This window comes from Antedon mediterranea, chromosome 2 (genome assembly GCF_964355755.1).
Source record: "Antedon mediterranea chromosome 2, ecAntMedi1.1, whole genome shotgun sequence".
Lineage (NCBI taxonomy): Eukaryota > Metazoa > Echinodermata > Crinoidea > Comatulida > Antedonidae > Antedon > Antedon mediterranea.
Window position 1 is genome coordinate 11,048,006 of NC_092671.1, and position 17,714 is coordinate 11,065,719.

The 17,714-nt window shown below is 31.2% G+C and overlaps 1 protein-coding gene across 1 annotated transcript; it reads left to right on the forward strand.

The window, feature by feature from the left end:
• The first annotated feature begins 62 nt into the window (after positions 1-62).
• On the forward strand, positions 63-17,077 carry LOC140040390 (protein disulfide-isomerase A5-like). The gene is made up of 23 exons (XM_072086290.1): positions 63-359; positions 2,386-2,512; positions 2,883-2,970; positions 3,159-3,224; positions 3,409-3,454; positions 3,755-3,847; positions 4,130-4,190; positions 5,088-5,155; positions 5,317-5,408; positions 6,061-6,129; positions 6,606-6,742; positions 7,012-7,079; positions 10,930-11,024; positions 11,355-11,420; positions 11,775-11,914; positions 12,235-12,305; positions 13,246-13,374; positions 13,492-13,681; positions 13,851-13,918; positions 14,086-14,173; positions 14,672-14,747; positions 15,091-15,335; positions 15,591-17,077. Exons 1-23 carry the CDS (start codon positions 318-320, stop codon positions 15,737-15,739), a joined length of 2,274 nt encoding a protein of 757 aa, XP_071942391.1. The 5' UTR covers positions 63-317; the 3' UTR covers positions 15,740-17,077.
• The last annotated feature ends 637 nt before the right edge of the window (positions 17,078-17,714 follow it).

Sequence of the window (17,714 nt, forward strand, 5' to 3'; positions counted from 1 at the left end):
GGATCTTCTGTTTTGGTCACATGATTAGATTGCACCATGATAGTTAGGGGGAGTTCCATGGATATGTGAAGACTATACAGTTAGTAAGAACGCCATAGTCGTTTAAACAAAGTGTTTAATTGTCATACAATTTAAATAATGCAATTGAGTTTTTCAATTAAAAATGCAGTTGTAAATTGTTTTTTTTTTTTTTTAAAGTACAGTAGTAATAAAATATGCAGAATGGACCTAGCCAAATATCTGCATATTCATGAGGGAGCCTGGGAAAGGTCACTTTCTCTTATAAAAGGTTAATAAACGTGGCATATGCAAAAGAGATGGCTGGACACACATGGACCTTGTTGTATCTTCTGGCAATTGTAAGTTAATTAATTTATAAGACTATCTTTGTATGTTACTTAATAATTGCAATTCCCAATATAAAAGAAGTATTAGCATTTTCCTTCCTCCTACCCGTTCACTTTCGCCGGCTACTCTTGCCTAAATGCTAGGCCTACTATAATATTCTACAGTTAGCAGGATATCCGCCGAACTGTCCCCAGCGACACAGTCACAGCAGACAAAAGATCATCAGACACACACCCTTCAAAATCAAGGCCGTGGCCTAGGTGTAAGAGTCATTATATTTTAACGTGATCTTCTCTTTCTATAATATTTGTTACTTGATTGGAGGAATAACTTAATTTATTTAGCCTAATATTACATTCATTCAATTGATTCATTAAATTGAGATGGCTCTATCTATAATTTCGATTTTGAGTTTACTCAGCATGTGATTGTGAGTAGTACATACTTTAGTACTAGGCTAGTAGTAGGGTAGTAATAGCAGTAGTGGTATGTCTATGTTATGTTACATTATATTATATTTCAGAAACTACTGTACTTATTATTACTTGTGCAAATGCTAAAGTTTAAAACACTTATGATTCATTTTAATAACTTATACTCTGTTTTTCTTATTTATTTACTTTTTAAATTTTTTATTTTACTTATGTATTTTTACTTCTTATTTTATATTCTTACTATGTATTAATTACTCGTCATACTTGATAATGTTTATTGTATCTTTTCTGGTGGGTAAGCCTTAAAGTTCTTTGAACTTATTTGCCCACCAGCCACACATCTTTCTTGTATATATATATGTTTATTGTTACTTAATTATCATATTCATTTTGTGTGGAAAATCAATAAAAACAAACAAACAAACAAACAAACCTGTATGTTTAAAGAATGACCAAGTTCATTTTAATGCTAAACATCATTGACGGAAGGGGTCCAGGGCCTACAAATGTGAAATGAAGTGCTCAAATTACCCAAATGTCCTATCTTTTGCAAAATGTTATAAATATCAACTGAACCGGCGAACTTCCCACTCTGTTTAACGTCTTCCAACAAAATTGGTTGAACGAACAAAATCTATCTACCCAGTGGCATCCTTATTTTTAAATAATGGCAGGTGCATGTTCCCCCACCCCTCTTCCTGGATCTGCATATGCTACCCCTAGTTAACCGATTCCAGCCAACGAAACGAAGTCTACTTAATTTTTTTAAATGAAATAAATATTTTATGTGTTGTCATAGTGACATGGATTTTGATGGGTCTTATGAAATGATGATGTCATAGGAAAACATTTGTGAATTATCTAAGAAATCTCTATAGGAAGAGAGTGATTATAAGAGACAGTTGCCCAGGTTAAAACATTTTCCAGCTGGACTTATCTAATGCAGCATGAAAATATTGATTTTAATGAGCCATACCATATTGTCCCAACTGCACTGCGTTAGCAACTGTATTTGAACAATTTCAGGTTATGATTGAATTAATTCATTTAGTCTAGTCAGTACCTGTAACTTTGAGATTTAGTCTTTCTTATACTGTAATAATATTTTTATAACACATTAATAAATTATTCATATTTTATTTCATAAATCACAAAATTCATATCTTGAGGCCTCACAGCCAAATTGCACATGATTTACAAGGCGAGAAAAATAAACCATGATGAAAGCGCATAATAATACCACGTACAATACAAATAAGCCCACCAAGGAGTTCTAATTTGCCAAAATCAATGAGTGAGGCTTTGAGCCCGGACAATCACATCCATGTCTGTCTGCTCTGTCTGCTTTGTCAATGTGTTTTACTTTAGCTATATATAGTGGATTTGTAATGTACTGCAAGTTGAATACAATTGCAATTATTAAAGATGTATTGTCCCTTTGACTAATTCCCAAAAAAATGTTAAAAAAAGATTGGGTCATTTTGAAATATCAAAATAGTTATTAACTTTCACCAAAAAGTAGTCGGAAAAAAAATCATTTAACTGAAATACAGACGTTTAACTGTTAACTAGTAATTATTGTTTGCAAAAAATTTTCTTTTAGATAATTTTATGTCATGGGGGGAAAAAGTCTAACAACAGGCAGCACATTGTTGACATAGATGACGTGAAAGCGTTTAAAAAGTTGCTACGTACAAGAAATAATGTTATGGTCTTGTATGCTAAAAATGGTAAGCTATTATTTTAAGAATGTATTAAAAACAGTCAGGAACAGAAATAGATTTTAAAACAGTTCAACAATGTAAATATTGTTATAACAGTACAATTATGAATTAAGCTGTGTTGACAATTAAATTAGTGTATTTGATTGGGAAATTTCGTGGTCAACATACAGATTTTTTAGTACTTTTTGTATTCAAATTGTAAATTGTAAAATTATTGTGCTCAACAGAAAATCACTCGAATATAAAAATGCAAGCTTTTTTCGTTGCAATCTCAATGCTCAAAATACTCTGTTAAATAATACTATAAAAAAGAAAAACTATGCTTGGCACTATAAATAATTCTATTGAATTAATTTTTGTCCCTTTTTGTTATCAGCCAAAGCAGCAAGCAATATACTTGGTGTTTATGGGGATGTAGCTGCAGAGATGAAAGGTCTTGGCACATTTGCCTTTATAGACTGTGGGTAAGTGATAATGTGTTTATTTTCACCTGTGAAAGTATGGTCAAAGTTCAACGCAATTTGGTAACAAGGCAACATACTAAAATTATAATCCTACCACCCATGTTGTAATTATTCGTTTATGTAACTATGGTAATAGTTTTGTTTATTTATCTAATAAGCTAGTAATCAATCTATATTGATTATTTCAGAGAGGCCAAGAAGCTGTGCAAGAAATATAAGGTTTCACCTAGCTCATATGCCATGAAACATTATAAGTAAGTTATTTTAAAAAGTATAATAAATAATCATTATTTAGACTAGGAGGTAGTTTTACATTGCATTAAAATTTTAAAATGTGTTTGTTATTAGATTATAACTTACTTAAAATATTGAGTATTATTGACTATCAATATTTGTATATTGATTTTATTTTAATTGATTATTAATCTTATTTTTCAGAGATGGAGAATTTAATAAAGATTATGATAGAAAGGAAGTATTTAAGGTATATGTTTTTATTGGTCTGAATTCTAAAGCTCCGTCTACACTATTAAATATGGTAGTGATATGCCCAAATATGGTAATGATATGACATCACCATGTCCATATGTGCACATCACATTTTTATTTGTCACATAAAGTCTGATAGTGTAGACAAAGCTTAAACAATGATAATATTTTCAAAACAAGTTTCATTTTGTTTCGAAACTCTAAAATAATGGCGTACCACTCTGGTGTATAAAGCTTACTCACACATATTTTGCTCTACTATTATAAAGATAGACTTGAATCTTTTTATTTCTAGTCTATAATCAACTTTATGAGAGACCCAACAGGAGATTCACCGTGGGATGAAGATGATGCCTCTAGAGATGTTTTACATTTGGACTCTACTCAGGTATGGGTGTCATCATTTCATAGTCATTTCCACCAGGATTTGTCTCAATTATGTATCATGATTACTTTATTCAGTATGTAGAAGATAGAGTTACAATAGTTGTACGGTCTGTAATAACTGCATGCTACTCTGTGATTATATGTTGCCAGAACTACAAGTTGCATAATAAATAAGATGTTGATATGATTAACTACTAATTCGTTATTTCATAACTATTTAAATTATTTGTATTATTTACTGTATATATTTTACTGTGAAAATAAGTTGTTACTTTTTTTACAGCAATTAAGCAAACTTCTAGCAAAGGAAAAGAAACCAACTTTGATAATGTTTTACACCCCATGTGAGTATCTATCTGAGTATTTCTTATTGAGCACAAGTTGGATGTCATTAATATATCTTCCTTGTATTTCATTACTATGTTATTAAACTGCAACAATTGAATGTTTTTTAATGTAATAATAACAAGAATGATTACTAACCATAATATTCTAATGTTGATGATGAGTGCCATTTTACCTTTGTTTGTTCAAGGTCCAACATATTGTAGGAATTTTGTCCTATAAAGAGATTGCTACCATTAATTAATTTAGAATATAATGTAGCCAGATATTATGTTACCTGTTGATGTAGATTATTTACTAATTATATAGACAGTTTAAGTTGTATTGCCTATTTTAATTTTATGTGTATTCAATAACAAATTAATTTTTAATAGTATACCATTTTGTGAACTTATGAATAGAAATTTATCTGGTTGATACTAGTTTTAAACCAACTTGTTCTGGTTGGTAATTGTTACAGTACAGTAGGTCTTAAAGCATCAATTTTAATTAATTAATCTTGATACATATTCTAAGATATGAATAAATCTAGAAAGATAGCAATGCTTGCAGGTATATCAATAATAAAATCGCATTTGGCTGCAAGCATTATTATTTCCAGGGTTGTATAAAATTGCTATTGTACACTTCAATAAATACACATGAATTAAACTAGTTATTGCTTCACCTGCCTATCTTCCCGTTCTTTGTCTGCTTTGCGCTCATTTTCAACATTGATTCTGAATTATAGAATTCTTACATCATTTGGTCTATTAGATATACTTCATTTATTCTATTAATAAGATTTAATTAGCCTAGACTTACAGAGATTGCGGATGTAGACAGAATGACTTGAAAGCTACCGTTTCTTTACAGAATTTAATCACTATGTTTATGTGTTTACATTTTATCTTCAGGGTGTGGTCACTGCAAAAAGATGAAGCCTGAATTTGCTAGTGCTGCCACAGAATTATTAGGGGATGCAGTAAGTGAATTTTGATAATGTACTGTAATGTAAACTCAATTATTATATGAATTTGAATTCAATTTTATATTATATTAAAATGATTATATTACTGGTGACTTTCACAGTATAATACATAAATACAACCTTAATTTTGATGGTGATTTTGCTTATTTTGCTAGGTTTTAGCTGGAATGGATGTTGATAGGCCAGAGAATTACCAATCAAGAACATCATTCAATATAACAGGCTTTCCAACTATTATTTACTTTGAGTAAAGTACACCTTTTGTAGTCAGAATCCAAAATCTAAGGATTTTTACCTCGAATATCACCATGATAAATGTCATGTCTTTTTCATTATAAAGAAGTTTATAAAGCTTAAAGTAACATCCTGAAAAATGTTATTTTGATTATAAATGTATTTGTAGTTTTTTACCTTTTAATGTAGAGATTTACTAAGCACTATTTACTCTAAAACACAATAACTATACACCATGCTTTTTCTATAATGATAATACAAATCCATATATTTAGATGAACATATTTCCATATTATTAACACCTATATAAATTCCTGTCATTTGATTGGACGAATGTGGGTCACATGGCGTGCAATAGTACGCACTATTCAACGATCGTTAAATAGTACTTTTTGAAACATTTTTGTGTACGAAAAAAAAACGTCTAGATGCTATATAAAACAAATAATGAATGTTTTGTATTCGTGTAATGGTACAAATAATGGCACTTGGTGAATGATGAAAGGTTATATCAACTCGGCTTTGCCTCGTTGATATAACCTTTCATCATTCACCTCGTGCCATTATTTGTACCATTGCACTCATAAACATTCATTATTTGTATATTATTACATCTTTATATTATACCTACTGTATGTATCACAACACCTATTATTTTTTTTAAGAAATGGAAAGAGAAAATTAGATTATGGCGGTGAAAGAAATAAAGATGGAATTATAGCTTGGATGGCAGAGTAAGAGTAACGTTTAATATGATATTTAAGGAAACAATTAAACACTTTATTGTATATAACCTTTGTACCTTTCCATATGGTCACTTCCTTGAACAGATTAGTGTTAGAATCATCCACATGTAACAAGATGATCAATATGTTAGCATATTCTATTATTTGAAGTAGGGCAATTCAAATCAAGTTCTTTTTAAAAAAATGGATTGATTCCCAATTAAACACTCAAATTAAATAATTTAGTAGTAATGTAAAATTTCTCGTAATCTTAGTTAAAACTACTTCAAACTTTTTTTGACTACACTATTATTTTTGGTAAAAAATCATATATAACAATAATTAAAATTGATTATTTGGGTCATAATTGTATTGTAGTTTTGATCAAAAAATTGCTTGATCTTCATTTCAGTAATTCTAAAAGCCTTCAATCAAAAATTAACACTGTAGTTTGTAATCTTATTGACCTTTTTTAACCTATTCAGTCCACAGCCACCCAAGGAACCAGAAAAGGAACAGGAATGGGCTGATGAAGAAACAGATGTGGTACATCTAAAGGACGACACTTTTGATGACTACCTGGCAACCCATAGCTCAGTCATGGTCATGTTTTATGCACCTTGTAAGTAACTTACTTTTGCATCACTAACCACATTGTCTCACATTTACAGTTGGGTTAATTTTGGTTTTCAATAGAAAAAAAAATAGGTTCAAGTACTATGGCCTTATTAATTATCAATTAGATACAGTTTCAGTCTTGAATGAGTATCTCTTTCCCTTATGTGCATAATTCTGCAGAACCAACTTTATATTCATTGACCACATTAGTTTCTGATATTTTGATGTAGTTTTTATATGTTGTTTATTTATTGATAACATCCTTTAATACAGGGTGTGGACATTGTAAGAAGATGAAACCAGAATATGCCGATGCAGCAGCAGAACTTAAAGAACAAGAGGTATAAGAATATATAATATGTCAATCAGTTCAATTATTCAACCTCACATTCAGTTTTAGTCCAGGAGCTTATGTCGAAAAAAAGGCACTTGTAGGCTTTTGATGTTAATTGTCGGCACCAACGTTTTTCTGACTCAGAATTTTTCGCTGAACAAGAAAAACTTTGGTGCCATTTTTTTCGACCATGGCAAGTGGCCGCCATTTTGATTTTCAAGATGGCGGACTAACTTTAACAAAACTGATCATGTGTGGTATCATTGGAAAGGGAATTAAATACTGATCATTTATTTCCATTACACCCATACCCCAAAATGCATAGCAACAGAGATAATCGCAATTACATTATGTCATGTGACCAAAATGAGGTCAAAGGTCAAATTTCGACAACTTATAAATACCATTGTGTTTGGTATCAACGGAAAGCTTTTTTTATACTTAGTACAGCTGTACATATAGTTTTTACATTCATCACACCATTTTCTAGAAAGTTTAAATTTTGTATATAAATAATATAGCTAATACACCTTATTTCAAGTTTAAAATAAGTTAGTTTATTAGTGTAACAATGTGTTAAAGCCCTACGACCTAAGTGTTTTCGACCTAATTTAAGGTCACAAACTACATTTTATGTAAAAATAAATACTATATGATCCTATTTCGATAACTTTTTTCGTCTTTAAACTGTTCAAAATGTGAAAAATAAGTTGATTCTAATAATAATATTTTAATCGGCCCGCTAAATCCCACAAGGCATTGATATTTTCGTGTTGATATGGATGCACGGCCAGTTTCGGTCGGTGATCGTCAAAACAAATAAGAGAACCATAACTTTTTGGCGAAAATACCAGGTCTGCCCCAATTTGTATTAACGGATTCTGCCAAAAAAGGAAAGAAAATTATTTCAGCAATGAGACAACGTCATGATAAGCATATAGCAAGCGTACGATGTTCGTACGTTACCGTTATCTTTTAATCTTAATTAACCTTAGAACGTACATTTAAGACAATATGACCTGGTTTATTGTTTTTAAAATTATATATTATACATTATTTTTACAAAACGACAACAATTGCAGGTTTTGGGGATTTAACATACAAAATGACTATCAGATGTATTGTATAAATGAAGCCTATACAGTATGCCACCATGTATAGTCAGGGGCGGACACAGGGTGTTGCAACACCCTTAATTTCATACTAAATGTTTTTTGCCAATAAATTAAAATTTAGATCCCATTTCATCATATATAAGAGCCTATATGTAAATTGACAGACCGCAGCGTACAATTGACCAGCAGTCAACAATACCGCGCACATATTATGTAGATAATTATGTTTGTGAACATGCTCAGAATGAATTTCTGACTGTTTAGTAGAATGCTTGTGCATCATGCGAAGGTACTGTATATCTTCATTTCCCATGCCCGTAATATTGGACCAAAATTCCGTAATAATTATGGACGTTCCGAACTTTGAAATAACAATGTTAAAATTGCTTCTTTCTGCAAATTTCAATTTTTTCTTTTCTGGAGTGTGGTTTAAGTAACACTGTTGTACAGTTTATAGTAGATAAATTAAATTTATTTTTGGAAATTGTGGTTTTACTGACTTATTTAGCATTTATTTCAAAATATTTTTTATCTAACTGGTTTTATCCTATAGTCGCGTAGTGTGTGTTACCGGCGGAAAAAATATGCGGTATACGCCGATCAGTATTGCTGTTTGCTACTGTAGCCCGATATCGAGTTTCATTTCGGGCGGTGAACTAGAGCTGCCATTTATCGTGAATTTTACGTGTGAGAGTACCATGCTAGGGGTGTCATTTAACCATGGGGGCCTGTGGCGCATATGCTCAGTACCGACAGCCCTGGATTCTTGGGCAACCCTATTCAAATGGTCCTGCTACCGCCCCTAATAGTACTTCAGAACTACCAGTGGATATATAAAATATACCAAGATAATAACATTATCTTTCAATTCAAGATAATAACATTTCCATATCTGACGTGACCATGTCTAAACTGACATTCAATATTGTGTATTGGGTACACTTAGCTAACCTAGTCAAATTTCAACATCGCTTTCCTCTGAATCAGAGGCGGTAGATGGGTCAGTGTTTTCACATATTAATTTAATTTTGTTAAACAATATCGGGCTACAGTAACAAACAGCAATACTGATCGTATACCGCATATTTTTTCTGCCGGTAACACACACTACGCGACTATGGAATAAAAACAAGTTAGATAAAAATATTTTGGAAAAAATGCTAAATAAGTCAATAAAACCACAATTTCCAAAAATAAATTTCATTTATCCCCTATAAACTGTACAACAGTGTTGCTTAAACCACACTCCAGAAAAAAAAATATCGAAATTTGCAGAAAAAAGCAATTTTATTTTATTTATTTTATTTCACATCCAAACAGCGAAAAATTGCCAATTACAGGATGCATTAAAACTCTTTAGATATAAATATAGAATTAAAAGCACATAAAAATACAAAACATGAAACATACAAAATGGCAAACTTAAATCGATTTAAGAATTTTAGACCTAAATTTAGACAAAGTGTCAAAAAAATATCGATAGTTTTATCCTTATAGAAATTGAATTAAAACGCTTGGATAATCTTTGAATGAAACCATTTTTGGTTACGTTGACTCGACAACAGGCAAGAGAAAATAAGTCGGTGTTGCGAGAGTTTGGTCGACTAATTTTGAGAGAAAAAAATAATAAAATATTGCATTTAAAAAGGGAGTTGAAGCATTAACACTGTTTAACACTGTTATTTCAAAGTTGGGAACGTCCATAATTATTACGGAATTTTGGCCCAATATTACGGACATGGGAAATGAAGATATACCTTCGCATGATGCACAAGCAATCTAAACAGTCAGAAATTCATTCTGAGCATGTTCACAAACATAATTATCTACATATATATCTGTGCGCGGTATTGTTGACTGCTGGTTAATTGTACGCTGCGGTCTGTCAATTTACATATAAAAAGTTTATGGTTCTCTTATTTGTTTTCATGATGGCTGACCGAAGATGGCCGACCGAAACTGGTCGTGCATCCATATCAACATGAAAATATCAATCCTCGCACGATGCCTTGTGGGATTTACATCGGGCCGATTAAATTATTAGAATCAACATATTTTTCACATTTTGAACAGTTTAAAAACGATAAAAGTTATCGAAATAGGATCATATAGTATTTATTTTTACATAAAATGTAGTTTGTGACCTTAAATTAGGTCGAAAAAACATAGGTTGTAAGGCTTAACATATCGTTACAGTAATAAACTCACTTATTTTAAACTTGAAATAAGTTGTTAGCTATATTATTTATAGACAAAATTTAAAATTTCTAGAAAATGGTGTGATGAATGTAAAAACTATATGTACAGCTGTACTAAGTATAAAAAAAGCTTTCCGTCGATACCAAACACAATGGTATTCATAAGTGGTCGAAATTTGACCTTTGACCTCATTTTGATCACATGACATAATGTAATTGTGATTATCTTTGTTGCTATGCATTTTGGGGTATGGGTGTAATGGCAATAAATGATCAGTATTGTATTCCCTTTCCAATGATACCACACATGATCAGTTTTGTTAAAGTTAGTCCGCCATCTTGAAAATCAAAATGGCGGCCACTTGCCATGGACGAAAAAAATGGCACCAAAGTTTTTCTTGTTCAGAGGAAAATTCTGAGTCAGAAAAACGTTGGTGCCGACAATTAACATCAAAAGCCTACAAAATGACATAAGCCCCTGGACTATTTATAATTTTTAAAATTAGAATGTAAATAACCAAGATAGCTTATGTCTTTTGTTCAGATTGAAGCTACACTAGCAGCAGTTGATGCCACAAAAGAACCAAAGGTTGCCAAGCGCTTTGGTGTCAAAGGTTACCCAACAGTTAAATATTTCAAGTAGGTTTGATTAAATAATAATTACTGGATTCATCATTAAAAAAACTGATACATAACTTTAATCTATTATATAATTATAACAAAGACGACTAAAAACCCTAATGTAGTAATTCAATATTTGCATGTTATAGAAATTTTCGATATTTGATAAGCTGATTGTTTTATTTATTTGAGTTTATGTTTAAACACACAAACATTATCCACATGTCTGCATTTATACTAATCAAATGCTAACCCAGACATTTGTAAAGCATTATTAAAGAGGCTGTATATAAAAATGGTATGAACCAAACCTCAATAAATAAATTAAATTTTTTTTGCTTTTTGCAGAGATGGAGAGTTTGCTTGGGATTTCAGTGAAAGAACATCAGATAAATTCGTAGAGCACATGAAAGAGTGAGAACCTTTATTTTTTAATCTGATAATGTAACGGATATTCAGGAGCAGATCTAGGAAGTAGTACTAATTGCGTGGACCCTGTTTTGACAGCTAAAATGAAATTATTTTTATTACTTTTGATGTCTACTTTTGACAGACTATTCATTTTAGTGCTCCCCTGTTTAAAAGTTCATGGATCCGCTTCCCCCCTGATATTTATTTAGAAATGATGTATTTTATTTGTATCATAAATTAATGTATCAATTGACATATTTTAGTTCAATTATTATTACTTTTATTTATAGGAGAACATTTTTTTAAAACTGTATTATTTATACTGTAGTATAGTTATTAAATGTTATTATATTACAGTCCTCAGGAGCCTCCTCCACCACCACCCCCTGAACCAGCATGGAGTGAAGAAGAGAGTGCTGTGGATCACTTGGGCAACGATAATTTTAAAAACGTCATGAAGAAGAAGAAACATGCTCTTGTCATGTTTTATGCTCCATGTAAGTTTTATTATATTGTAGGGCCTAGTTTAGTTTTTTAATTATATAAATCAGAACATTGAACAACTCTATTCAATGTTGTGAATGCTAAAGCTCTGTCTAGACTATCAAACTTTATGTGACCAAAAAAATGTGTTGTGCCTATAATCGATGTCTATGTTTATATATGGACACGAAATCCTATTTCTTTCTCTCTGTCTACCTACCTTCACTACTACTGACTTAGAGTGAAATGCACTGTTTAGAATCATCTCTTGGTTAAATTTAACCAATAGTTCTTTTCACATTCTTAACTGAATTGAAATACATTTTTTTTTCAGGGTGTGGTCATTGTAAGAAAGCAAAGCCAGAATTTCAACAAGCTGCGGCTAAATTTGAAGATAACTCCAAGGCAAGTCATTTTAGCTAAACAATTGTTCAAGTGGCTGATTTTAAAATTACAGTCTTCCCTGCACAGTAGTTTATTTTGGGTTAATGTGGTTTTGTGGGAAACCCAAGAGTCCTTGTTCAAATCCTGGTACAGTAGAACCTGTGTTTTACGTACCCTGATTTTACGTTCCCTCGATTTTACGTACGCTTAAAATAACCGATGATGTCATCATTTTCTTACATTGAGGGCGCAATTTAACAACAACAAAGCACACACAAAGCCACAATCATGGCCGGCTGTGTGAGGAATTCTGCTGTGTGTGGGACAAGCTACGCACGTGCATTCCCCCTAAAGCAGTGACTGTTTTTATTGATAGAAAACAATTATATTTTACACTTTATTTAAACATCGCACAGCCTGTATATACTGTACTTTTCTAGTTAGGCCTCGCATCTTGCTAGGCCTGCTATCCTAGCCTGAATAGTCTAGGGCCTAGTAGGCCTAGCTAGTGACCACCTCAGCCTGCATACTGTACAGAAGTAGGCAAATACTGCTATTAGCTACGATGTCTACGTATTTGGGGTCAATTTAAGGTCAACCTTGATTTTACGAATCCCTTGTTTTAAGTACGCCTTTCGGTCCCGTACCGTACGTAAAATGAAGGTTCTACTGTACTATCTGATTTCTTTGCCCAAAAACAGTGAGATTATTGAGACATATATATCATGTGTTAATTGTCATTGGTTATTATGTTAATTAAATCATAATCGCTTGATTTTCCCCAATTTTTTTACATGGTTTCCTACAAATATTTTTGGTATAGTTAAGTTTGTGGTACATCGTGTGTTTCCAAAAGGAAATTAAGTGACATTTTCAATACTTTATTTTGCAAGTACATGGTATACAGCAAAATGTAAGCGTTTATTTTCCATATAAACAATATTATATATTGTTTCAATAGGTTTCATTTGCAGCAGTAGATTGTACAGAAGCAAAGGATGTCTGTAGCCAATTTGAGGTTTCTGGATACCCAAGCATCAAGTTCTTCAATTATGGGAAATTAACTCAGGACTACCAAGGTGGAAGAACAGTAAGCTCAACCATTATAACTTTTTCTAATTACCACAAACTATTCCTAACACACCAAGTCATACAAGTGATATGTTTTGGGTATATTGTAATTTTGTTTTCTGTTTTATAATTTTAGGAGGTAGACTTCACTAGCTTTATGCAGGCACAAGTCGACCCTTTGAGTGCACCTACACCTGAACCACCAGCACCCAAGGCATTCTGGACAAGTCTTGAGGGTGGGGATAATGTTATTATGGTGGGAGCTGCAAACTTTGAAGAAGTTGTATCTACATATACCAATGTACTTATAATGTTTTATGCACCTTGTAAGTAAAATACCTTTTGTATTTTATATTTGTTGTATGTTTATATGACCTAATCAAATCCTAGTATGGTAGTTATTTGTAGAGAGTATGAACATGTAGTAGAGGATTGCAGATATTATTATAAATTGTATTTTTAGTAGATTTAATTTGAGTCCATTTGATTTTACAGGGTGTGGGCATTGTAAGAAAATGAAGCCTGATTTTGTAGAGGCTGCCAGCAGGTTGAAGGACCTTCAGGTATTTTATTAATGACTATGTAAAAATATAAAAATATATACAACATGTAACAGAATCGATAATGGATTTAGATTCCCTCTAAATCTCTCATAGAGTATACATTCTAGAATTTGAATAATTTGTATGCTTTGTTTTTGACTATCAAACTTTATTTACCAATTTTAAAGGTCAATGCAGCGTTTGGGGCATCAGATGCAACATTGGAAAAGATTTTAGCTGATAACAATGACGTCATGGGTTATCCTACGTGTAAGTATTTAAACTTAAAATCATTACAATATATTAGATTTAGTTGATGCGATAAAGACTGATTAATCTCGATACTTATCACTGAATTCTTTTAAAATTGAATGAATGAATTTAAACCCAATAACATTCTGATAATTAATGTATACATGTCATAGTTTTTGTTGCTATATTACTGTATCTATTTTTGTAACTATAAGCCACATTCTTGATGCATATATTAATCACATTATTTTTTTTTTCTTTCAGTGGTATTTTACCAGTAAGTAAATTTTTTTTAGTATGTATATCAAAAATCAAAATTGTCATTTTTTAATTAATAATAAAACAATCTACATTTAATTATTATACCCAACATTTGGAACAGTTTACCAAGTCACATTAAACATTTAAAGGCACTATATTAAAAAAAATGTTACGATACTAATTGATGTGAAGCGCCGCTGATTATAATTAAATGTTGTATAAATGTGCGCTATACAAGTAATAATAATAATAATAATTTTCATTTTAGAAATGGAAAAAAACAATATACATATACAGGAGGTAGATCAACACAAGAATTGTTAGATTTTATGCAAGAGTAAGTAAATTTGTATACTTTTATATTCTGAAATTGTAGCTTTCCATTGAGGTTTTAATACACGATTCCTAAGCTCTGTTTACACTACCAAACTTATGTGACAAAAAATGTGATGCCCATATATGGACATGATGATGTCATATCACTACCATATTTGGGTGCATCACACTTTGTTTTGTCAAACTGCTAGCATCAATCCTGTGATTGCTCTGCTGCAGCGAGTCTTGTAGCGAGTCTAACTAACCCAATCATAAAGTAAATTTTAATATTTTGAAATGTACTGTAATTCTACTACTTTCAGTATAAGAATATTTATGCAAATCTTCAATATTTTTATTTTCAGTCCAAAACCATCCACACCTTCAAAAGTAGACCCTAAATGGTATGATATCCCCAGTGCTGTCAACCATCTATCTACAGCCAATTTTGAGACATTTATAGCAGCCACTGATAATGTGCTTATCATGTTCTACACACCATGGTGTGGACATTGCAAGGCAGCTAAGCCTGCTTTCCAGGATGCAGCCGAGGAGCTTAAGAATGAGACAACTAGGAAATTAGCTGCTGTGGATTGTACTGAAAATACTGGTAATTAATATCCTTGATTTTTATTATATAGGCACATATTTAACAATAATTACATAATACAAGTTAGGTTTGAAGTACCAAAAAAAGAAGACTCTTGAGAACGGTTGTACCATTACCAAGACATTCTCAACCTTACTTCCTTTTCATAAACACATGGTGTATCGCAAAGTGAGACTTCCAAAAATTCTATATTATTTATTAATATTGATTTTAAATGTTTCTGATCATATCTATTATTTTTTACTTCTTTTTCAGATATTTGTCAAAAATTTGGCGTGCGTGGGTACCCAACTTTTAAAGTATTCCAGAAGGGAGCTATCTCCAAGGATTACGATTCTGGCAGGTCAAAAGATGATTTTATTAAATACATGAAAAATTTACCATTCACAAAAGAAGAACTTTAACACTAACATTAAACTTGATTAGACTAGGGTTAAAAAGTACTGTAATCACATTTTTATATTCCCTCAAATCATAGAATTTAACACAAATAGACTAAACATCCACTTAAAGCAGTGGGCTGGAACCAGCTACAGTACTGTGTATTGCGGTACAAATAAAAGCTTAGAAATGCCTATATTACAATCAAAATGTTCAGTTTTCAAAAGATATTAAACATTAATTTATTTTACTTTCATTGAGTGCATAGTGCTCAAAACTTAACTTCCCATTTCTTCTCTACTAACAACACTGTACATGCTTGATCCTCTTTTTATCATTAAAATCTTCCTATGTTTTTGTGTACATTATATTTAGCGCCATTATAGTATAATGTTACTATAGAAAGAACATGTTTTTAATTACTTTATATTAAGGTGAAGGGTTTATAATAATTACTATTTTACTTATTCGTATTGATGAGGCTTTTCTATTTTCTTAATTACATTAAAAATGTAAATGCAATACCATGGACATTTGTGAGTTGTATGTACAGCAGGCTGTGGTAAAAGGTAACAAGAATAAAGAATATACAATTTAAATGTAAAATAAAATAATGAGTAAAAAGTAATTATTAAGTTAATTAGCAAGTAAAATTCTGATATTTATTTTTTGAATTTAATGATTCTGTAAAAAAAGATTAGAGAATAATTCTAGCTTAAATCATATATGCATAGTTAATCAAGGACAGCTACAATGTAGCAGGATTTGTATGTTTAACAACATCACATTTTGTATTTACGAAATTTAAATCTTAAATTATTTGTACTTAAATTGTATTCATTGGTCATTCTGCCAAGATATTATAAAAAGATTTTATAAGTAAATCAAATGATAGGAATATTTATAAGGTTCTGTAAACTAAAAATACGTAATGTTTATTGTAATACAATGATACTTTTAAACTAACGGCAAATTTCAACCGCCCCCTCCAGTGACTATTATCTAAAATCATAAAATAAGTTGAGGGTGTCAAATGGAAGAAACAAAACATTATAGATTAGCTTTTACTCTTTTTCACTAAACAGTTTTTTTCAAATTTTTTTCGTAATTAATAAAGTCAAAATATGTGCCTCTAAGGGTTTCATGGTGAACATTCCATATTACTGTATATCTTTTTTTTAAATGTTTTTTTAGATACACACTGCCCTCATTAAAACCCTGTTTTAGTACAATCTTATTTTAATACTTCTTACTACTATTTATACAAATTAATTGTGTAATTTTATTTATAATATTAAACATTAGGGTCATTGTTTATTTTTAGAACTAGACTATTCAGTTACTCTGTATACAACTTTTGTCTTCCACTAAAAAATACAGAATTTCTAATCCGAATCAATGTGTCTTGTTTCTTTTTTGTTTTTCAATTTATTAATAATAATGACTTGCTGATTTAAAGTTGCAGAACAATAAATAATCATGACAACAGGCAACAATAATTAATAATAATGCTTACGGGCCGGAGGAAAAAACAGGCATTATGTCAAAAAAGGCTAAAAATACCCAAAGTCTCCAGCATTGAAGAGCCACCTAAACCAGGGCCTCTGCGTCATGATCAAGATCACTTCACCCTGCCACTATAATGTATCATTTAAAAACCAAGACAAGCTCATTTAGAATGTACAGTATGTACAACTGCTTGAATTAATTAATGGTGCTGCCACATCAAACATTGTCATTTTGAAATTTACTAATAAGTCACTGATACAGTATGTGTATTAATTGATGTCAAATAATTGTAACCAGTCAATTAGTGGAAGACTGCTATATTTGGATAAGTGTGTAATCATAAGCTTCCCCAGGTCATTCTGCATGTTTTCTTGGCTAGACTGCAATCCACAACATCCAGTAAAGATGTTCTATAATTGTGATACTAATTCTATAACGCTAATAATGGAGATATATATATTGTCCTACAATTATTAAGGTATTTCAGTA